We start from the raw sequence: 25,726 nt of genomic DNA, 5'->3' as shown, positions 1-25,726 counted from the left end.
TTGCTTTCTTTTTAGAAATATTATAAAATTTAAGTTTGTAAATTTAGCATTTCTCTCTTGGAATTAAAAAAAAAGGTATTCATAACTTCATAATGAGTGTCATGAAACTTTATTTTAACTTGAACTTCAATGTAAATTTTTTTACATGTTAAAATAAATAATCTTTTAGTAAATGGTACACAGGCAGACAAGTTGAAAACAACTCTGTTAGCTAGTTAATCTTGTATTTTCCTTCCAGCATAAATTTAAGTTTTCACACTTTAATTTTACTAATATATTAAATAACTTCACACATACATAGCTTTAAAAACATCATGATTAATGTTAGTAGAATATTTTTTTTATTTGTGGAAACACTGTTCTAGGCTTACTATATCAGCAAAAACTGCAAATACTAAGATGATTCTTTTTAGAAAATATCTTAGTTGAAAAAAATGAAACCTAAAATATCTGGTATACCAAACTACGTAAAAAAATTATTGTCCATAACCATTTTCAAAACTAAAAACAATAAGCAACTGGCAACATATATTTCTTTTTCAATATTTTGTACTTCCATAAACAAGCAGCCCTTGAGTGAATTTAATAAAGCTATTTAAAAAAAGTATAAAGAATATGGAAGTACAAGAACTTTGTTTTACGCACAAAAATCAAGTTAACCTTATATGTTTGGTTTGATCAAAGTGTGCATGTCATGATCTTTTACAAAAGTACATTTGAAATTCAATTTAACAGCTTTATTATCAATACATGCCACAATAAACTTGACATCCATCCAATTGCTATGGGTTTTCCTATGGTCAAAATTCATTCATCATGTTAGTAAACTGACATCCAAACTTTTATTGAACTACTACTTTATGAATGCATTCAGTATGTTTGGTATCAAAATGTGGATTATAATTCAATTTTTAGTATTATAAATTAGTTTATTTCCTAATTTAAAAATCAATATTAAATATCCTAAATATCAATTTCTGTGTTTCAAGAGGTATTTTGAATGCAGCACTGGTTGAGATTAAATGCTTATGATTTCCAAATACAAAAAACTATAATTTCTCACAAATTAACTCAAATTGCCAATATTGCCCAGCTATAACATAAAATAAGAACCTCCTATTTCTTCTCTTTTCTGAGATACTACTATATTTAGTGAATCAAACACAGTAAACCATCCATCTCTTTCACTTCTGTAAATAGTTCCTTTAGTACAACCAAATTCACTCGATGTTGTGTTTATAACTGATCAAGAGCTCAGAATTTCCCCACATGGTTTTCTCAAACTGTTAAAGGTGGTAAGTTTCAAAGATTATTTGAAAGGAAGGGGTAAGAGAAAATGTTTGAAAAACACTTTTTAGATACAAATACAATTTATTTAGTAAGTCTGATAAATTGCAGTTAATTGTGCAAAACTGATAAAGTAATTTATAATGTTTTTGTTATTTCAAAATGCATACATAAAACTTAAGTTACTTTGTTTTACATCCTCCAAGAGTGAAATTTGGCAAGTGTTAACAAGCAAGATACAGCAAGTAAATACAAACTTCTTTACAATTATACGTCGTAGAGTTCATCACTTCCTATATTTCTTTATTTAGCGTTCTATATTTTAAGAAAAGTAACAGAAATCTAATAACTTTTTTCTGAAAACATACACACACATATGGTCAGGCACTGGGACTAAACTCATACAGAAAAAGTTAAAATATGACTTCACTGTTTTATATTATCTAAACTTTAACTTCTTAACTTCAAAAGGAAACATCTAAATAAATTTTCAATATCCCCTTTCAATTCTCATTCATAGATATTTTCTCTTCCTTTATATTGGTTTCAATGCCCAACCAATTAGACTTTATATATAGATAATGATATGTCAGAATATAAAATTAGAATTTCCTCTTCTCTATCTGCTCAAATATAAATAAATTTGTTCAACCCACAACTGAAGCCCATTTATCTACATTATAGTCTTATTATGGTTATTTTTTGCACATATATATAGCCAATTCCCTCAGATGTTTTGGTTGTTCTTGAATTATGAGCAGCTGATAATTTTTTTAATCTATTTTAGTTTAGCTAGAATAGTTAAAGAACAATAGTTTTGAACATTCTAGTGCACAATACATTGTTTGTAATCTGAAATGCATAATTGAAAGATACTTAAATCTTATTTGAAGAACTAACTTAACAGAAGAGCCAGCCCTAGCTCATTTATGATTTGCACTTGCAAAGATTGCATGCTTCACTCGTGGTGTTTATGATACTTGGCTAGCAAGGTTCTGCTATTTATTGCTTTCAATGAAAGGATTACTGCATTAATATGTATAAAGCAAAGCAATAAAACAATAGAATTAAAGAAAAAATATGAAAAGGTTAACAACTAAAATAAGGAATCAAACAAAATGAATTATCCAGAAGAAAAAAGATATTTTATTCCATATTTTTCAAATTTTCATTTAATTTTACATTGATGATCTCACTACATTTAATGTTAGGACAGAGAAATTAAGAAGCTGTACTGAAAAACAGCTTTGGATATTCATTTAGGAGGTTCTAGAGGTTAGGAGAATGAAATATGAAAATTGTTTAAAATATTTTCATTCTTGACATTAAATCATATCGCACTGAGACTAGTCAAATTGTGAGTCAGAATAACAAAACAAAGCTTCTACAATTTAAACACAAATCTTTTTTTAAAATATTTTATTCAAATTGTGATTTTTTTGTGAAGATATATTTTTAAAGTAAGAATTATACTGAATATTACTATGTAGTTTCACAAATATATGACTGTTTTAAGGGACTGATACCATGCACACACAGAGGTGCATGGAGAGAATTGAAAATAAACAATAATAGGTGAATTAGGCTACATATTCAATATTTCTACAATTTTTAATACATGAAAAAATTAAAATTCACTGTTATCTCACATAAATAAAGTAATTGGAATGGCTAAACTCTCAAGTTTGCATTAATGATAACCTGACTTTGTGAAATTTCCTTCTCAAAAATTTTGTTCTTTATCAACTCTCTAAACACAGGCTCAATCACTTTGACTGACTACATTACCTCTTTGTACTCTGTTGAAGTCTTTGTAGATATAATACTTCTAATTTTCAATATAGTGTATATCTTCATAAAATTTGGTAGTCTTTCACATACAAAGAAATCATACTTTTCAAGAAGTATTTTTAATAAGCTAAAATAAAAATCTGACCATTAATATATTGAGTATTTGTTTTGAATGGTCTGTGTGAAAAGTAACTTTCATATGAACATTAAATACTTTCTCATTTCAAAAATCTCAAATTTCCTTTGCATAATCCCTAAGAATCTCCTACATACCTTTCAAATGTCTTTATTTCAGTAAAACTTTATATTTTATCTGTTATTCTCTCTACCCTAACTCAAAATTTGATCATTCAATTTGACAAATATCATTGTAATCACCTAAAAAAAATCAAAATAAATCTAAATTACCATTTTTTTTTCCTGGAATGACTTCAAATTGTAACATGAAACTAAAGTCGCTTTAAGCTTGTAAAATTATACAATCTATTTATAATAAAAGATTATTGTTTTATTGCTCTTTAAACTCTGTCTAATAACCATCCACTCTATTATAAGTTATAAATCAGTCAGGCCATGTGGAGTTCACATTATACTATTGAATTATATCATTCACATGTTGCTCAAATGCTTGCAACATGAAACATTTTTATTATATTATTACTCTTACTTATTTTACCTAGTCTTAACTAACCTGAAAAACCCTATTTTTACATTACTTTTATGATAATAAATAGAGAAGAAACATGAAAAAAAGACTTGCTCAATCTTACCTTCAATTGTTGAGGAAAATTAATCCTACTTTTTTTACACTAATAATAGTAATGCATTAAATAGCTTTTATTTCATTAAATAATGCCCTGAACAACATAGACTAATAACATGCAAAAAAGCAGATAATTTCCCCTATCTCCCATAATATTTATAGCTTTCTAACTATCTGACAAGAGCTGTTATACATTCATCCAAATTGGTTATTAAGTTTTTTGCTGAAATGTTACTTGCACTCTGAGTAAAACTGATTATTATCTGTTCAGAATAGAGCATTATGTAATATGTTGTTTGATAAATGAAAACCTAGATTTTCTATTGCCTGTATATAATTTAAAAATCTCTATGACAGAACTATAAAACCATCTTGAAAGACAGAACGTGACAGTTGGGTGTGGCAGGAAGTGTTTGATTTTCTACTGATAGCTCCGTGATTAAACATTTAAGGCATGTCTGAGCAATAACAATTCTACAGTAAGTAATTTACATTTAATTTCTTACTCTTTCAAGGGTGATGGAAGAAAGAGAGATGACAAGATAGCAAAGGAAAATACGACATGTTTATACTAGGAAAAATTCAGTACTTTATTTAACAAGATTTAGAATGTGAGGCATTAAGACATGCATAGAAAAGAACATTCAGGTTGAAAGAGATGAGAGTTTAAAATGTTGGTTTTAATGATAACCCATAATAGATAGAAGTATCTACAACTTGCATGTTTTTAAATGAAATCATATTGTAAAAAAACAAAGCCTTACCTGTGCATGCTTGTAGCTAAGCTTCGTACATGAACGTATAATAGAACGGCCAAACCATTCATTAACTACAGTGCCTTCTCCTGTCAGAGTCCATACTACAGAAAATGTTAGCCGATTTTCACCTGGATTAAGACTACACAGTTGTTCACAAAGAATTCGAGGTAGCATTGGAACAACCTGTTGGAAAAAAATAAACTCATTAACAACAGACCAGATGTATACTCCAACTGGTGCAAAATGTTTTCTCTAACCACAATGAACTTTGTTTCTACTACCAACTCATGTATCATTTTCATCAAGATCAAAGTTGCATACCTGCTCATGAAAAATTCAAAGTAGCATTTCAAAAACCTGAAGTGAAAAAACCAAACAGACTAAATGTATACATTAATTGGTGCAAATTTTTCTGTTCACAAAAACTTTGAAACAATATTTTAAAAATTTGGAATGAAAAACAAGCACAGTGCCCTGGATGTTACAAATCTTCTTCTTTAACTGTTTGAAGTTTACTCTTAATTCATATACTTTCTTCATCAGCAAACACCTGTGCAGATGCTTATAAATAATTCAAGGTAGCTTTTCAAAAACACTAGGGTGTAAAAACTAACTAACAGACTAGGTGCATATATAAACATTAAATTGTGCAAATATTTTTCATTAACCTGCCATTACACTTTTTTTTTTGTTCTATTTCATTTTTTGCTCATATACATATTCTTCTACAAGTATATGCACTTGTCAGAAGGTAGAACTCATACGAAAATATGAAAGGTGGCCATATGTTCAAACACGTCCACCTGAATTTCCAAGTTGTATATTAAAAAAGTAGTTCCAGAAGCAGTTAATAATGGTGCAATTAAAATAAATTTTTTCATTGCAAATCGTAACTGACCAATACAGATCACTTGCAAAATTGTACCAGAAAACTTAAAAGTAACACTAAAACAACTGCTTTACACTATTTTTTGTTCTTATTATCACAGTTTTTATAGTCAGAAGTATATAAAGAAGACAGCCACAGTTGAAAGACTACAAATACTTGTTTTAACTCAGTTTTTAGCTCAGGATAAACTGAGGTTTCAGATCTATTATTGAGGCATATATGTAACACTGATAATAGTGTGAAAAAATGTTATTACTACTTGTTTATTTTTAGTGTGAAGCTACACAACTGACCATCTGCATTTGTCGACTGTAGGAAGCTAAACCATGTTGTAAGTCTGTACACTTACCATTGGACCAGTGCAAAGGTAGAGTTTTGAATATTTGAAGAGTTTCATACAGAGGGTTGTACCAATAACATGCCTGTGTGAATCACATTTTTGCTCTTATATATCCATTAACTATCTTCTTTTGTTTATTTCAAATTATTTAAATGCTGAAAATGTAGAAAATGGAAGATACTGAATTGATATTTATTTTTATGTGTATGTGATTTTTACTTATTTGTTTTAAGTTAATGATAATATAGTTTTAAGAAACATTTTAAGATATTTTTATGTTGTTTCATTATAATTAATCACTTCCCTCAGCAAAATATACTTGTATGTGTGTGTGTTTCTCTCTCACTCTCTCTTGACAGGTAGATACAACTTAACAATGCTAATTTACTTCACTGGTTGGAGTGGTGTGTATCTTTGCCTTGGATACCTTGTGGCATCACATAGTTCTACCAGTAATCCAAGATATTTCAATTTCATCTGCACTTGCCACAACTTTGTGTCTGTTGGAACTACTTGTATATATTATTGCCATGTAGTCTTTTTTTTTCACCTTGTTTGAACAGTTGTAAATTTATTACCGCAATGACTTGGACTTTAACTAACGTATTTTTCACCACACAAAATATCAATTTTCAAAGAAACTTATTGAAAATGCATGATGTCACCATATTGTGTTTCCTTAAGGGAGTTCTGCTTAACACCTCTATAAACAAAGATTAAACACAAGTTTATATACAAAGGCAACAGACTTAAAGGATTATTGTACCTTGTATTTAAAAATAAGCTGTGTCTAGTTATTCACAGGTAATTATCAATAAACTTTAAATTAATTAACAGAGAAAAGTTAATTATCAATATATGCACAAGGACAATTAAATACATAAAATGAAAATAAAAAAATTAGACACTTTTTTCAGAACTGTCAAATTTTGGTGAATATCTTACTAATAGTCTGTAACATCTTTATTTATTCTGTTAAATTTTAATTTAAAAAATATTTACAATATTCAACTAATAGATTATTTTTCAAGTTTCCATTCTGTGTTATTATACCTTATAAACAATATCCATTTCTTCTTATTTGAGCTATATCTAAGAAACACAACAACATATTTTCACTGATTTGTGAATCGAATTTTATGTATCCTATCGAACCTATGATCAAATTTCAATACTGTAGTTAATCAACCATGGCTTGGAAAACTTAGAAAACCTCTCTCTTAAAAACATTAACAACAGGTAAACAATTTCCAATATCAATCTTATTTCATTTTCTTACATTATAATAATAACTCAATAAAATTACTATATATGTAGAAATGGCTTGTTTGGGTTGAGAAAATTTTTTACATAAAGGAGTGAACAACGTTTCGACCTTCTTCAGTCATCGTCAGGTTTTCGACATCACTGACTAATAAAATTACTACTTCCTTTACCTTCTGAACTAAATACACACTGGTGGCTCTACTTCTTGCTATCAAATCTAATGGTGAGTTTTCCTTTAAGAAAAAAGTGACATCAGCAATGTGGACTCCAATTTCAAAGAGGCCATCTCCAAGAGGGTGGCATGAAAGAGCATCATCCAAATCCCGTGCAGTTGAAGGGTCAACAGTGAAAACACAGTGGTTACGAAAATCTTTCCGCTGTACAAGCTCTGTCTGAAGGAGAAAAAAAATATAAATATTGAGATATTAAAATTTATCACTAATCCTTTCAGAAATAATCAAATTAAACAAAAGCAATTATAATTAATGAATTCAACTTTATACTTGCATTTACTTAATAAATCTTGTGTAGAAATTTCAAACATGTTCTTTTTAATGAATCTCTCTTTTCATAAATACAGAATTAAATTAGCCCATTATTTCACACTCAAGTTTTTAACTAACAAAATTGATAATTTTATACTTACAAATGAAGAGCTAAAAACAAGTTTGTTTTTTTTAATTTCACGCAAAGCTACTCAAGGGCTATCTGCGCTAGCCGTCCCTAATTTAGCAGTGTAAGGCTAGAGAGAAGGTAGTTAATCATCCCCACCCACTGCCAACTCTTCAACTAGACTTTTACCAACGAATAATGGGATTAACTGTCACATTATAATGCCCCCATGGCTGAAAGGGCGAGCATGTTTGGTGCGACCAGGATTTGAACCCACAACCCTAAGATTATGAGTCTAATGCCTTAACCCACCTGCCCATGCTGGACTGCTTAAAACAAGATTAATGCAATTTTATTTATCATTAAAAACTCAAATGGTACCTCAGGTATCTGCCATGGGATGTCTGAAGGTAATCCATGCAAACTCTCTTCTGGAAATTCACTATAGTCAACACCATTCTCCATAAGAATTCCTTCTGTCTCTGGTTCTATCTGTCCTGCCTCTCCAAGGCTACGCTGCAATGTTCTGAGATGAACACACACACACAAATGCCAGTTTAGTAACACTACAACATCAAATATATTAATTAATGAAATAACTTTGTCTTGAAAGAAAATAGCTAAATTACAGAAAATAAATTAGACATTTCCTTAAATAATAACTATAAATCAAACTACACCATAAATCTAGCCAACTAAATAATGTTTGAGCAAATGAAAATGGTTTAAATGTGTTTTCAGTTCTCTGGTTTATTTTCTGAATGTTTGTTATTTTTCAAATACTTACACAAAACATCAACATGAATAATTAATATATGAGTATTAAAGAATGTATTTTCACAATGTCTGTGACAGTCTTTAAGCCACTATGTTTGATTTGTCCATTTTGTTGCAGAAGACTTACTAAAACCAAGGAAATTTATAGTAATAGTGTGTCATTTAGAGACATCTTTAGTCACACATACACACATAGGAAAAAGAACAACAAAATTTCTCTTGAAAATAAAAAGTTATAACTAAAGATAAGTAAAAACAATTGACTTCGCACTGAACACATAACCAGAGCTGTAAATCTGAAAAAAAAAACCTTCATTGAAACTTAAATTATGATTTTAAATTCCCGATGTATCAAATTTAATGGAACTGCTCAGATAATTAAATTCAGGTGAAAAATTAAGTTGACTGTTTAATGTATATTCAGTACCCTGAAGTTTAGGAGAGATCATCACAACATATTGAAATTTCTTACAATTTCAATTAATGTTTCAGTATCTTTTCAATCATATAATAAATAATAGAACAGCATGACACAAAATCATCAACAATAAAAGTGGTGGGAAATACATGGAAGTGGACATAATTCTAGAAAAGGAAAAAAACACAAAAAGAGTACAAACAACAAACATTCTGGAAATACAACCCAAATTATCATGTGAAAATAAAAGTGCAACATAACACAATAACATGATGAGAGCATACACAATAAGAGATTGTCATTCAATAAATTAGAAAGGACACACCAGTATAAAGCCTACAGGAGTTCAGGCAGTCAAATTATGCTAAATAGTAGAAAGGTGGTTCTAGTCATGAATCTCAGGACTGAAATACAGCACAACTTTTTGTAAAAAATCCGTGTTTTGGTCAAAGATACTCAAGAATAAAACTGTAGTAAGATTACATGTTTTAGCAAGAGATGTAGTCAAGACTACAAAAAGAGTGCATACAACTGATACTGTTAATAATAGAAGAAGCAGAAGTAAAAATACAAACTCTTTCTGAATGTGATATTCAGCATTTCAACTTAACCTTTTATGAAACAGATAATGGTTGATTACAGATTTAGCAATAACTTTACTTTAAGAATAGTAAGATATGAATTAGCATGAAGTGATCTTAATGAACATGTAACTACTCAAAAACTGTTGCTAAGAGAAGGAAACCAAATCAAAAGGTTGAAATGGTCACAGAAATACAAATGATAAAAATGAACAAAACTGGAAATGTATACTCTAAGTATTAATTCAAGTTTCAAATATTCAGTAACATTTCATTGAACACAGTATCTTATTGTCAGTGTACATTTACCATGAAGTATGGTGGACTATAAGTACCAATTTGGAACTGCTTCTAAGATAATGGCATCAATTAGCTACAAAAACTAATTGTACACTGATTGCTGCCAAGCACAGCCTCAGTAACATTATTCAATGGGTGAGGATTCATCTTCCAGCAAGACAATGATTAAAGCATACAGCATAGAGGGTAAAATAATAAAACAACTTTATAAAATTACAGTAAAAAAGGCTGATGAAACACACATAACCATGGTTTGAATTTCACACAGTTCCAATACGAACATTTGTGAGAGTGTATAGTCTTATGTAAAATCTGAGAGGGTCAAAAGACAACAAGACAACTAGACTGAATCATAGAAAGTAATAAAGGACATATGCAACAATATTCTATAACTGTACATTCATAAACTGTACTGCAACATGAAAACAAAGCATGATGCTTTGTGTAAAGCAATGAACTTGCAGAGTATTAGTGTGTTGATCTTATTCACTTTTCTCTAGTATTTTCTGAATTAATGTTTGTAGCATTAATAAATTCAAATCCAGTTATCATTATTCCTGTACGTGTACTGCTTATATGTATATGTACTTTTTTTCCACTACTGTATACACCCAATTTCAGTGGAAAAAGAAAAAACATTTAGAAAAAGAAACAAAATACAAAAAAATTAAAATAAATTTTTATAAGAATGTACTTACTCTGCATTAAATAAAATTTTAATTAACCGATAATCTTCTTTAATTATTAATTTCACACATTTCAAGAACAATAAGATATAAAACAAACAGGTAATATATTGGTACTAACCCTTTTGGAAATGTGGCACTTTTGTCCCAGTGAGTAATTCTTGCTATGAATAAGGTTTTAGCAAAATCTGCAGGTCTTTCAAAGAACCCTATTATGGTTTTTAACCAATTGTTGGAGAAAGAAAAAATTAATAGAAATAACAGAATACTATACTACAAAACTAAAATATGAAGAGTAGTTTAACCTTTATATGTAATTTTTGTCCCCCTTTCTCACATTTTGAAACAACAGAAACAATACTTGATTATTTTCTCAATGCAATACACTTTCCAACTCTTTTGGTATTATTTACAAATACTTTTTCCATATCATAATAAGATGTTTAAAAACCTAGCATCAAAGTGATAGTCTCCATCAGCCATGATGGAGCTAGCCAAGATCAAGACAACCTGTTTGTTGAGAATTGATTTTTTTCTCATACTTTAAATGTATGAAAAGAACATATAAAACATAAAAACAATAGTTCTGTGATAATTTGGATAACACCTAGGTTAATAACACCTCCATACAAGTAGGAATTAAACATATACTGTGACTCTAAAAGTATTGTTGAGTTTATATTTGCCATTTTGTCATTAGTTAATGTTTTACAAACATAAAAAGATTTAAATAATTTTATAAGCCTTTTCAGTAACCTTGAATAAGATGTTACCTCTTAAAGTCATAGACTTACTGTTAAATGATATCTTTAGGTTGTTAAGCCTACTTTGATGACTCGCTTTCCAGAATATTTCCTAGAGAACAATACACTGCTGATTTCTTAATTGGTTTCCTGTATATTCAACTCCTCTATCTGTTTTATCATTTAAGCAAAACTTTATGTAACTTCAAAAATAGTTTCATTTTATAATCACTTAAAAACCACTTGAGTCAAAATTCTGTCCAACTACATGCAGTTCTCTTTTACAAAATGGTGGTTTCAAATACCATTTTTTATTCCATCTGTTATAGTTTTGTAATCATGATAGGGTTATATTAGTACTCAAAATAAAATGTTATACAATTAACTTATATCTAAACTTTCAAACTTGTGAAGTACAGAACATTTACAAGCTATTTAGGAAATGAACAGCAGTTAGCACAAATACATGATTTTATGAACTATAAATTGTATGAAATAATAAATATCTTAATTTCTGGAAGAATTCACTTCAATCTATTTTACTTTCAAGCATTTTATGATGCAGTGCTTAGCTTATAAGTTACTGAAATATACTGTAGTGTAATACTTCTTCCAAAACAACAATAACAACCAACCATAAGTAACTTTCTTTTTCAGAATAATTAAACACATCTTTAAATATTATGTTTTCTTTGATATTTCTGGAGGGACAAATATAGAGTTTGTAATCATTATTTTAATATCATTATACCTTACTATTACAATATCATTTTCATATGCCTCATCCAAACTTGACCAGCAGTATAGCAACTTAAATACCAAATATCTTCTCACCTTGTGGACATTCATTCATAGGAACAACAATTCTGGGAATTTTTGAATCAGTGGGACAGAAAAGAGCCCAGTTAGGGTTTTTATCTTGCTGAAGTTTTATGTAGCCTGCTGCTGCCCGACTATGTTTTTTTTCTACAATGTATACCACCTGCAAGTTATAAAATTCATTATTATTAAATCTCAACAGATTTGTTTTAGACACCATTTTCATATTAGGATTATAAAACAAAAATAAAAGTTGACTTTATATTAATGCATAAAAAGCACTAAACTTGTAATTCAGAACTGTTTAAAAGTAATAAGGAGATTTTAGTATTAACAAAACAAATATTAAACAGTTATTAAAAACATCTTAAAAGTTATATTCTTTGTTGATATAATTCATTTCTGAACTATTTTATCTTGCTTGGCATTTATTTTCTCAGCTTAACTGGGTAAGAAAATTGTGTGCTTCTCTATCATTTATGAAAGTCTACTTAAAAGAAGCAACCATCACCATATTACTTGTATCATAGAACATCACTTTCATTTGGCTTTGGCTTCATGTAGTAAAACCTGTAATGGCCACTAAACTGAAACCATTCACCCATTTATTTATCCATTTAATCATCTGTTGAAAAGTCCACCAGAGCTCCTCCACCAGATATCATCAAAATTTGTTCAAGTTTCTCACAACAATTGGCAACATCAAGATATTAGCTAACTTTGGTTTACACATATTTCATTAGATACAAAATTTCATTGAGTATTTACTCAATATTCCAGCATTCATCTAATTTTGACTATTCAGATTTAAAAAAAAATTCAGACTTTTTAATACATTTTTGCACCATCATCAATGTTAAATCTCTTTGTATACTGAAATGGTTCACAATATTTCTCAGATTGCCTTAACTCTATTAGTACTCAACTCCAGTGGCTGACATTGCCAATCTAACATGGCTATAGAACTCCTTTCCAAAGATGGTGCACCTATTTTCAAGGGTCATATGCTCCTTACTCTTCTTTTTCTTATGAAATAAAATGGTTTATGTTTTATCAAAATGCAGCATATAGGTTTCAATAACTTGAGTTGGATTTATACTGAATTATTACAGCAAATTTCATATCTAGACAACATAGCAATCCACAGCAGATTAATTACACAAATTATATCATATTACAAAGCCTTTAAAACAAAGTATTAATGTTGCCATGTTCCTCAGGCACCCTCTATGTACAGTTATTGTGAGGTTGTGAATTACTACCTTGGGATGGTGTTGTACAACACTAATGGTGGAATGATCACATGAAATAAGAAGCTCAGGAACTGGAAAATTAAACTGTGATAAAGAATAAAGAAAACAAGTATGTAGATGCCAAAGATCTACTGTTGAACCTTTCCTATAAATTAGTAAGTTTACACATGGAATAAGCTGATTAACCCACTTTACAAAAAAATGAAACAAAAATGGGCTTCAGGGCTAATATGCAATTTGCTAAAAACAATAACCTGATTTCACAATAAATTTATCAACTAACTATTGAAATAATATTAAACTACCTAATGGATATTAAACATTATACATTTATTTACTATAAATTACATTCAGGTAAAAATTGTTACATTTCTAGACAGAATTACACAGCTTTGTCACTGAAACCAATAAATATAAATAAATTCATTGGTATGATTAAAAGAACAGAAGCTTTAATCTTAGAATATTCTTTACTAGCAGATGCCCATTGAAATAACTCAATGATAATTTTCCTAAAAATAGTGGTGAATAAATATAAAATGTGCAGTCAACTCAATACCTTAGATCAAAATGGATATAGGATGTGATTGTCTGGTGCACAGTTCACAATAAGGAAAATTGCATTTCATTTATTTTTAAGCAAAGAAGTCTCAACTGCATTACACTGCTCTGTCAGCAAATGTTTTTTTTTTCAATGCAACAGATGCAACCAGCACAACAGAACACTCGAATACACTAAATAGCCACACATTTTTATCACTGGATGCTACTGTTCCTTGTCTTTTTCCTGAGCATAAGAAAAAACAGCCAACAATGTGAACATTTTTAACAGTTGTCATTTCTAAAAGAAGTGTAAAAGGGAAGATATTCAACCCAAATCAAATTATTCAGTGTAGTGAAATAAAATCATGCCTGCATATAAAACCAACACAAGAAAAAATAAAAATGTATATAAAACAAACAATAACAAATAATCAAATATGATCCTCTCTTTATACACTTTTCCATTTATGCTTCTATCTTTAAAATATTTCTTTTAATCAGTCAATGAAGTCTCATTTTTATTGTGATATTAACTCAAAATATTTTTTCTTAGATTATACATTCAAATTAAATGAAGACTGCTGGATCAATGTTGGTGTTTATATGAAACTTCCTGTACTCTTGAAAAGAAGCATTTTAATATGTAATTATTTTCTTTTTTGTATGGCTTAATTATTTGAGATTGAATTATTAAAGAATAAAATGTATAACTTTCTGCATTCAATATAAAATGAGGTTATTTCACCTCTCGTACTAATGTTTCTTTAATGTAGCATTTTGTAAAACTTTTATGAAGGATACTATTATTTATTCCAGTGGTCAGCAAACCACAGTTAGCAAGCTGCATGCAACTTTTTGTGTAATTATGCAAAACTTTTTACAAATACTCCTTCCAAATATAAAAAGTGTAAATTCTCATTTGTCAGAATAAGAAAATTAAACAATTAGGTACACAAATGGAACGTTAATATAAAATTTGCTTTATTTAGTTGAATGTTTTTATTTCTTTCAGTAAAAGAAACAGGATACAATTGTTTTGCATACCTGCTTCCAATTTAAATTTAAATTCCAAAGCTTTCTTGCCAACCATTTAGAATTTAAATGTGAAATGTTAGCAGATGTACTGAGGCCTCATGAGACAGTTGGAAGTGCAATGGTACCTATATAAAAATAAATACAATATAGATGTGGGTGTTGCTTATTATAAAACCTGTCATTTTGTGCAGAGGTGGTATTTAGTAGTGGTTCATAGTACTTTTTTTTTAAATAAGCCTTAGAAAAATTGTTTCTGGAAAAATAATTCATGGTATGTATGCAACTTTTATTATTTTTCTATGGTAACATTATCATGCTATATTGTACATCTATTTACACAAATCATGAAATTGGAAAATTAACTCTCTCTATATATATATATATATATTTTTTTTTTTTTTTAAGAAAAGAAATTGTTCTACAAATGTTAGTGTCAAGATCTATCAGGTGGCAAGTGAATGGTCATTGTGCAAATTTGGCTTAGCACTTCGAAATAAAAGAGTTTATGATTTTTATATTCTTTTCCATTTTCCACTCGAACACTGTAAGGAAAAGCCTCTATCTAAGAAATAGTGCTTTGGAAACTGTGCAATAGGTGAATCAGATTTCATAAATTTTTAAAGGCAAAGTGATCCTAATTTATTCAACCTGAAGATAGGCAGGAGCAGGCAGGATCCCCTTTAGCTTTACTCACGATTGTCCATGAATGGCAGTCCATAATAAGGTATTACCATTCAGCAGGTGCCTAGATGGTCTTACGGAACATCCCATTTTGCAACCTGTATTACAGTGAAAATGGTTACTAGAATTGAGAATTGAGAAAATAAAACAAACCAGCCTGGACAACACTTATCACAGAGTGGGATCCTCTAGTTAAAATTTCACAGGTGTGGGCAAAATAGCTACAGGAGATAGTAAAAAACTCTCAGAAGAGGATACTGTCAGATCACATAAGTAATGAGATAGGAAAGTATTAGGAGTATTCCAAATAACAGCCCACACAACGTCTCTCAGACAGTAATTCAGCTGGGTGGCTAATGACATGACGAAAATGATTCCTCTCCTGTAGTAATAATCCATTACTGGCTATGTGAGTCATTTTACATAGTGAACTTTTTGAAAGTAATGGAAGATAAGCATGGGAGATAGAAAAATGAACAATCAATTCCTAGTACCTTGAAACGAGGTAGTACAAGCCACAACACTTGAGGGCCCTGACATGACATAAACAATCAGGATTTGAGCAGTCATAAAAGTGAGAAATGGATGACAAACTGATTGGAGAGAAGAATCATTCCCCCTCCCTTGCTGGCAGTCTTGGGTAAAAAAAACCTATCTGGGTAAAGCAGGACAAATGTGGAATGATAGAGTCCTGTGCATATGGACTGTAAACAACAATGATGAATAGTAACAAGAAGCAATCAATAACAAAAAATACAATTTATGGGCAGGGGTGAACAAAGAACACAAACCTAATAGTTCATAAGGAGGATGAACCAATGCATGTAAAATAACTGTAAAAGCACAATTCAGTAACCGAAAATGTCAGTTGAACCATGGAACATGAAAAGATTTTAGTAAATATGATAAAACTGGGTATTCAAAACATTCCAATATATAAAATACCTAAATATAGTGGATACCTTATCAAAAGCCACCACAGATGAAGTGACCCCCTTCTCAAATACCCATGTTAGAAAACTGGATGTGATATAGATACTTTGGATGAAGAAAGTTTAACCTCCTTTGAATACACCATTAATAATAAATATTTCACATCCATTGATAAACAATCATGGTTGGCCTATGGAAAGATTTAGTTAAGTTAGCCTTTTATGTCAAGCTAAAGCCCACATAACTCTCAAGCATGATAGTTGAGTTTCCAAACATCTGATTAGAGAATGTCTGATTGAGGTTTTCTCAACAGAGACTTCCAATGTGGAAGAAGTAGAGGTGGACATTCCTGCAGATACTAAAGAAATGGAGAAACATGCTCAAAGTGGCCAATAAGATGCAACTAAGAGAACTCAACAGTGAGTAGAATGAATCATGGACAGAACCCAAAGCAATAGCCAAGTCAGAGATAAAAACAGATATGTAAACCTGTCCAATCCTGACTGAACACATCTACTACTAACACCTGAGAATGAGTCACTAAAGACCAAAACAACTATAGTTGAGAATTCCAATGAGTCATAAAGAAACTGGGAGCAAATTCACTGAAAAACCTCATGATGTGGCATCCACAGTCAAAAGAATCTGATTGGTTCAGACAAGTGATCTGCAATAAAAATTATCACTCCTCGAACATTACATGCCAAAAGAATGAAACAATGAAAATGAAGCCAGTATAAATTATCTAAGATAAAAAAAAAACAAAAGCCAGGAGAATGCAACCCTCCTAGATGAGAATCCTGAGATACAACTGTGGAACTGTTGTTTGTTTGTTTTTGAATTTCGCACAAAGCTACTCGAGGGCTATCTGTGCTAGCCGTCCCTAATTTAACAGTGTAAGACTAAAGGGAAGGCAGCTAGTCATCACCATCCACCGCCAACTCTTGGGCTACTCTTTTACCAACGAATAGTGGGATTGACCATCACATTATAACACCCCCACAGTTGAAAGGGCAAGCATGTTTGGCATGATGGGGATGCGAACCCACGACCCTCAGATTACGAGTCACATGCCTTAACATGCTTGGCCATGCCGGGCCAGGGAACTGTTGTAATGTCTCATGACAATTTGTCCCTTCTACAAAAACCAACCTTGAAAGTTTGAGAATATTGATACAGAGGACAAACTCTTTTATCCGAGTAGCTTGGAACATCTGATCTTGAAGATAAGCCTTCCTCCACGAAAAGATGCATTTGTGAATGGACTGATCTGAGTACAAGGTGGTGGAATAGGTATTCCAATAGTAGTGTTATTCCTATCCAACAACCATTTGTAATCAAAGATGTTGCTCCTGAGTAATGAGACAGAAAGATTCAAAGGATTGAAATACATGATCCATTGGTGAAGCAATGACCACTGACAGGACCTCATATGTGCTCATCTCAAAGGAATGAGAGACTCAAGGGATGCCCATATCCCCAGAAGAGAGAGAATAATCCACACAGTAGAAGAAGAGAGAAATAAAATCCTGATAGTTCTTTCCATGACTTGAAGCCTGAGAGGGTTTGGGTGAGCACAACTTGAGTATTGAAAAACACACCCAAATGGATGAGATATTGCATCAGTGACAAAACATATTTCTCCAACTTGGTAATGAAACCCATTTTTGGAACTTCTGAAAGTAGAATCTGAGACTATTGCTATGCTAATTGATGGGATGGAGCCAGCAGTCCATTTAAAGATTTGTACACAGGCCCAAGAAATACTGGTAACAAGAAAAAGCTCAAACAACTCTGCAGAAGACATCAGGTGCTGAAGCACAACCAAAGGAAGAGCCTAAAACTGTAGCACCTAAAACTTGTGCAAAAACCTGAGAAAACCTCTAGAAATATTCTGCTACATGAATAGGAAACAAGTGTTGGTAACACTAAACATTTAAGATACAATTTTCTTTTAATAATGTTCAATTATCTGGATCACTCTTGGTGTTTATTATTCCAGCTACTTAATGCTCAACAGTATTTGTACTGCAATAATTGCACATTTTGTGAAAGATGTATGATGAACAATGAGTTCAGGGCAGGAGATGTTAAAGGAAGTCAGAAAACAATTATTTTACATAAATTATGTAAGGGAATGCTTAGTTAACTTGATAATATATAGTTGTTTCAAAACCTTTTTCAAATGGTGACTTAACAGTAACTGTGATTAACATGTTTTATTGTAAGTTAAACAATTATATGCTCTTGATGACAATAAACCCACTTAAAATAAAAATGTATCTCAGAACGACAGGTATGGATATTAACACATTTACTATTAAAGCAGAGAACAACATTTTGATCTTCCTAGGTCATCTTCAGGTAATATGCTTTCTTGCAAATACATTTCAAATATAATATTTAGTATATTTTAAACCTAGAGAAAAAAAGGAAACAATTAATATATACCACTAAATAACCAACAACTCTATAGATTTCTACATAGGTTAATAAATAAAACATTTTTAATGAATTGAAGTATAATTCCAGCTGCATAAGTATTACTGTTTAAAAACATCACAGCGTACAAGTAGCAAACTATCTTTATCTACACTGTAAAAGTATATTAAATGTTCAGATAATATACCGATTTCACTAACCTTGCCAGTTTTCTGAACAAATTTCTCCCATCCAGGAATTTTCATGATATCATACACAGTTAAATTTTCACTCTGCATCACATCAAACTTTTTGGATTGTTTTCTATGACAATGTTTATTAACACCTTTCACAGCAGTTTCTTCAACCAAACTATCGCACTCTACTGGTTCACAGATTTTCCTGTCACTTTTGTTCAAGTGCTCCACTACTTTTTTATTGCGTTTCTTTTTTCTGTTCCTAGATTTTTTCTTTTCTTTCCCAAGATCTGTGGATCCTGACGATGTTACAAATTTACAGGAAAAATCATCAAGCTTGTTGTCTGCCGACTTAATGATCACTGTGTCAGTATTAGTAAAGCTCAAGTTCTCTTCTCTATCACTAGTTTCCTTACAATTGTCTTTAAACTGCTGGCAAGTTCTTGATAAACTACTGGTTTCTATAACAACAGGTTGTTCATCATTATCTTGAATGTTATTAAATGATGAACTCATATTGTTGTTTCTAGCATCCTGACAACTTGCTAGGAAATCAGCATCTTCTAAAGTTTGTTCCAGACTGGATATACTCTCTGCACTCAAAGATCTCAGATCCTCATCAGGACTCAAGTCTTCAGGAGCAACAGCTATGCCAACTATATCTATGCTATTACTATCTTGATCTAACAGTATTTCACCATCCTCCTCACTGTCACTATCTATTCTTTTAAGCATCTGGAATGTTCCTAACTCAGTTAAGTCAAGAAGCTGTTCAGGTGATATCACAACACTATAACTTTCAGCACTGCCTGCATCAGTAGCCCAAGTGTCATAAGGAACATGATCTTCACTGGAACATCCAGTTTGTTCTCCCCTTAACTGTTTAAAATTTGACTTATTTTGTTCATCCGATATATCATTAAAGATTTTTGAACTAAAATAATTCATAGTGTTAGACATATCTACTTGACAGCAAGGAATATCCTGAAACACTCTTGAAGAATCTTTGTTTTCTAGTGATGAAACCGGTTTTGACCACTGGGAATCTACCACGTCTTCTTTCAATAATTCATGTGGTGCAACAACACAACAAGGATTTTTCTGTTGGTACTTTTTCCTGTTTTTCTTATGTTGATTCTTATTCTTTTGCTTCTGCTTCTCCAGTTGTTGTACTTGTTCAAAGAACTTGTCAACTCCCAGGATTTCCAAAGTATCTGACTCTCTCCATTGTCCAACACTTGTTGTCCAACCTGCTTCCCAATTACTTCCTGAATTGGTCCCTATTTCTGAATATGAACCAAAATCATCACACTCTTGGTTTGTTGAATGAGCAGGACCACAACAATGATTATGAAGTTCCATTTCTTGAAGTAGCATTGAACAGTCATTTACACAAGTATTGGAGTAAGCCAATGTATCTGAGCAAGGTGGCATTTTTTTCTTGTTTAAATATCCGTCATTAGAAAGATGAGACTCTTTACCTTTGTCTTTTAAAGAAACCCGCACTGCATTCTTTTGTTGGAAATTGTTTAAACTGTCCCATAAAATCTAAATGAAACATTAAGTTAGAAATGTAATGTCAAGGTTTGAAAGCTAAAAAAGTCATAACTACGAATCATAATACTTACCTATTTTTACAGTTCTTCAATTATTTGTACTTAAATGCAAAAAATGAAACTTTTCTGTGAAGAAAACAAATTACATAAAATACAGATTGTTTGTCCAAAACAAATTGTACACAGAATACAAACTAACCAAAAGATGAATATTTAAAACTATATTAATATGTGAAAACAATAAATAGTACACACATGAACAAAAAAAATTTCAAAAGAAACAATAGTTCTAACAGCTTTCAGAGAATCTCAGTGTCCAATTTTAATTTTGAACAAATACCAAGTTCTCCAAAAGCTACAATAAAAGGTAATTTTTTTTTCCTTTTTGAATATTGTTTGTTTTTATCTTTTCACTTTCTACCTACGTTTAAATCTTCTAGCCATTTAGGTTAATGCTTAAGCAAATTATCACAGTATGGAAGCTTTGTGTAAAACAATATCAAGTGGCAAATGTGCTTTCAAATTACATGATACACACACAAGGCATCCTCATGCTGTGAAGTATTATTTCATTTTTCTTACCCAACTTAAATCATTAAGTCAAACATTTTGGTTACTTTTATAGCAATAAAATATACATAAAGAACAAGAAATGTAGTACTTATATAATGGGACTGTACTTTTTTACCCTCAAAACCTCAATTAAAGTTAACAACTGCTAATACTTAATTTTTGTTTATTTTAAATATGTAATTGAAAACAAAATATTAACATGTGTAAAAAAGTGATAAAGCTATTATAATTTAATTGATTTCCTAACAAAGTTATAGGTATGTTTAAACACGATCCTTATCTTAGCAATAGAAGGTTCTGAAACTGACACCAAAACCAATTGTAAGAACAAACTGACCTTATAAGGAAAGTAGTAAATTAAAATTCTCTTTTCATTCATTATTTATAATCCAACAGCAAGTGTCAGTATGAATTATTCATGTCATTTCAAAACAGAACATGCCAAGAGATGCATGGCATATGAATTTCAGTTTATGACACGTAATTCATTAAAGCAAGAATGCATGCTATAAACTTTCAATGTAACTTGGGGACATATAATGCATATGTATGAAATTCCTCAGAAAATTAGAAAATAATATAGGGATGTAAAGAAATTCTCAAAGGGGCAATTCAAAGCAAAGAAAATTCATATGATACCTAGAAGTGAAAACTGAGAATTTACTTATAAATTTTCTTTTGAAATTAAAAAATTAAAACTTTTATAACACTGAAACTTAAATTGTAAACTTCATTTTTATATTAAATGTTTTGACAATATGGTTTAACTGAGTTCTGAATGCACCTTGGAAAAAAGTCATGACATTCACGCTTTGATCCCACCCACATATTAAGGTTTAATGTTTTCTTTTTTACTTTCTAGTAACAATGGAATAAAAGAAGGAAGACTTCTATTATAGTTTGTGTTTGATACATATAATAAATTTTTGCATCAACTTTATCTTAACAATCTGAAAGTTCTTCATACAACATTTTTTTACAGTGTATTAATTTATTTTCAAATAATTTATTCTAGAAGTCACTACTGATACTACATTATGTGTTTGATGATCAAATACTTTTTATATTTTCTTACCTCAAATTGATGTGAAAACGTTTTTTAAATAAATACTTCTACATGACATTATTTGGATGCTAACTCTCATAGTTACTGACATTTAGTCATTGATCTTGCCAGTCTTTCTCTAATTTTACAGAAAATACTATTCTGTTAATCAATATTTTAATACAGGGTGTTCGAAAAGTCACTGTGCACTTCTATATATATAGAATACAGGAGGTAAATATGAATGAAAATTATAAACAATGTTAAAAGTGACCCTCATTGGCATCAATACAGGCCTGGATCCTTCTTATTTTGTTTTTAAACACCTCTATCAGTTGCTGGCTTGAAATAGACTAAATAAAATATGATTACAAAACTGCACAGTGACTTTCCAAACACCCTATACTATAATTATTTAAAACAGAATAGTGTGAAGCCTTCTGGTTTTCAAATATGCAAATTTATTTTTTTGAAACCTTTGCTGACTTACCTTCCACTCTTCTTGTGGATTTAATTTCACCACCACCACATCTCCATTGAGGGCTTGGTTTCGGTCTCGCATCCCACTGATATATATGTCCATGTGTCCATCCTTGATTATAAGATATCTTAACAAGTCAAAAGCAAAACAAAACTTCCACAGATTTCTTTAACTCTACTGAATACATCTAACAATATGAGTATCAATAAGTAGCCATTAGAAAAACACTTTCTTTTCACCAAAGCATATTACTCTGTGTAATATCCCTTCTTTTCACCAAAACTACTACTAACATTTCAAATTATAAATTCTGCCTCAAACAAAATTGAATAAGCATGAGCAGTAAAAGGTTATTTAAGGTCAAAACCAACAAATCTATATTAATTAATAATTTATCTTTTATCATATTTTTCATTAAAACTATTAATTTTTGGTTAGCTTTTGTCAGGACATGTATGATAATAACATCCATATTTTAATTAAAGAACAATTTCAAAGTTTAATTTATAGTTTTATACCATGTTATGAGTAAAATACTACCTAGATTAATGTAATTATGGCTAATTAGACAAGTACTAGACACTGGTGAGGCTACTTTTAATAAGAATAGCAAATTTTACTTAGACAGTTCAACTATCAATATTAAATAAAGAAGCTTGAAAATTTACTGGACAATAAGTTATGTAACAAAATAAAGTAAGCAATAAAATGCAAAGAGACTAGCACCAGTGATAACTCAGTAACTACCAGAATCATACTTTTTTTTCCTGTAAACATAAATACATGCATAAGCTTATGGGGGTGTTATAAAAATAGAACAGACTCGGTGATATACTCATATCAAGAAGTTTAACATATCCATAAAACTGTTACCAACATTGCAACATAATTTAAAACTAAAATTTGATGAGATATATTACTAAATTTTTAATGTTCCTACTGTTGATACACATCTAAACATATCACAAATTTTAAGTAGTTTTTCTTCAGATTTTTGTTTATTTGAACAATATATTGAGTGTTGATATGATCACTGTCAACTATACAAAGTTAAGGCTAAAATGTATATAATGTATCTTCTTTTTGCATTTTAAATACTGATCTATTAATGAACAGTCAGTTGTTTTACAGAATTTCTAATTATTTGTAATGGCAGTTATAGTTTATTTTTATGTCAAGAGTTTGGTTAATTTGAAAATAATATGAGGAAATAGTGTTTAAAAATATACAGAATAGTGTCTGGATATATATTAATAGAAGGCTCATCAGATCTAATTTGTAAAACATCCCGATTTACTAAAATTCCTTTTTATGTTTTAGTGTAGCAACATTGTTTACTGAAATATTATGGTTATTTTTACATGTGTTCATGCATTAAAAGAGATTTTTGGCATTCCTTGATTTGTTTGTCTAATTTGCATCCAGTTTAACCTAAATGCTGGACAGCTGTTTTTAAATGTTTCCTTGAATTAAGTTTGTTGTGTAATTTTCTTAAAATTACTTTACTCATTTAACATGCACTTAGTATGGTTACTCCTCTCTTGGATATATTAACTTTTTCTTACTATATTATACTGAACATGCCACAGACACATCCTTACACAATACTTCACTAATTTTGATATAGATCTTTTCTGTGGGTTCACAAACAAAAATGAACAATACTATTATTGAAACACATACAACACATAAAGTTAATAATATTCATAAATTGAAAATATATTTCCAATAGATACTTACCTCGACATACAAAACGGCTTTCCTTGATTTGTACAGCCCTTTATGTGTGCAAAATGTTTGCCCACCACTAGCCTTTATGTTCCTGTTAATCTGCATATTTTTCATGTGGAAAAGATGTGTTGTAGCATATAAATAAGCACAAGATAACCCTCCACTAATAGGAGTGAGACACAATCTTCTAGCACAGCCAATTCTCCTTATGCAGTTGAACCCAATCTTCATATCAAGATCAAGCACAAAATACAACAATGGACACGGAGAAAATGGGTAGGAAGTGCGAGAAGTGGTAAGTATATACTGGAAATATATTTTCAGTTCAGAAAAATATTAACTTTTGATACAATAGCCTCCCTCCCTCCACAAAGCAGCTAGAATTCCACATTGTTCCAGTAGAAGTGACTTAGATGAATCACTCTTAGAAAGTTTAGGAAGAGGATTCAAGGAGTGTGACATTTCAATGAAGAGGAAAACACACGTTGAAGACCACACCATATTTAAACTAGGTAGAAATAGCTAGAATTCCACACTGTCTCAGTAGAGGGGCCAGTGTAAAAGTAACTTAGATGAGTCACTCTTAAAAAGCTTCTGAAGAGGACTCAGGGAGTATGACAACTCAACAGAGAGGAAACACACATGGGAGACAGCACCACATTTAAATCACATAGACTCCTCACCCGAGATGAATAAATGTGTCAAGAAAATGGGCAGAAATTAAGTACACCTAATAAAGTGCAACTGGCATAGAGTAGCTAGGATGTGTCAGACCACAAGCGGATCAACTCTTGTTCAAAACCAGTGGCATCAAGATTGTATCAATCAGCCTACGGAAGAAGGGCTTTCTATCATTCACTTCAGACCCATGAACTAGAAGGAAAAAAATACTTCAGTTCCAAAAACTCAAGCCATTACATGTGCATAACCAACACCATTATCCCTATGAAACTGACATTCTTACAATAACAAGATGGTGGAATTGTAGTGTGAATGAGCAACTAAGTCTGAAGCCCTGCAGCATTGGGAATGTACCATCAAGTTCATGGCAGGAAGAGGGTCCCAGCCTATTCAAATGTAAAAATATATGTTGAAAATGATATCAAGGGAGCAGTAGGAAGGAGGGTTCCCAGTCAGAGGGACAAACTGCATATAGAAAATGTGACACAAAAATCTAGTCTACATTGCACATCAGATTCATAGTTGGGAAACAGTCGCACCACCCACACCAGCAGAACACTACTGCC

General features: G+C 30.8%; 1 protein-coding gene across 3 annotated transcripts in view; it reads right to left on the bottom strand.

Annotated features, from left to right (window-relative positions):
* Window positions 1–25,726, bottom strand: part of Dis3l2 (Dis3 like 3'-5' exoribonuclease 2) — a 112,152-nt gene that overhangs the window by 42,616 nt on the left and 43,810 nt on the right. For all 3 annotated transcript variants that reach the window (XM_076514873.1, XM_076514854.1, XM_076514863.1), the window contains 7 exons: window positions 22,758–22,859; window positions 19,118–20,641; window positions 12,046–12,193; window positions 10,590–10,677; window positions 8,088–8,232; window positions 7,265–7,486; window positions 4,606–4,782 (listed from right to left, as the gene is read on the bottom strand). In XM_076514873.1, coding sequence (XP_076370988.1) covers window positions 4,606–4,782; window positions 7,265–7,486; window positions 8,088–8,232; window positions 10,590–10,677; window positions 12,046–12,193; window positions 19,118–20,641; window positions 22,758–22,859 — 2,406 coding nt within the window. The remainder of the gene's footprint in view (window positions 1–4,605; window positions 4,783–7,264; window positions 7,487–8,087; window positions 8,233–10,589; window positions 10,678–12,045; window positions 12,194–19,117; window positions 20,642–22,757; window positions 22,860–25,726) is intronic.

The sequence above is a fragment of the Tachypleus tridentatus genome, chromosome 1 (genome assembly GCF_004210375.1).
Source record: "Tachypleus tridentatus isolate NWPU-2018 chromosome 1, ASM421037v1, whole genome shotgun sequence".
Lineage (NCBI taxonomy): Eukaryota > Metazoa > Arthropoda > Merostomata > Xiphosura > Limulidae > Tachypleus > Tachypleus tridentatus.
Note: the sequence above shows the minus strand (reverse complement) of the source record. Positions and strands in the feature narration are given on the sequence as shown.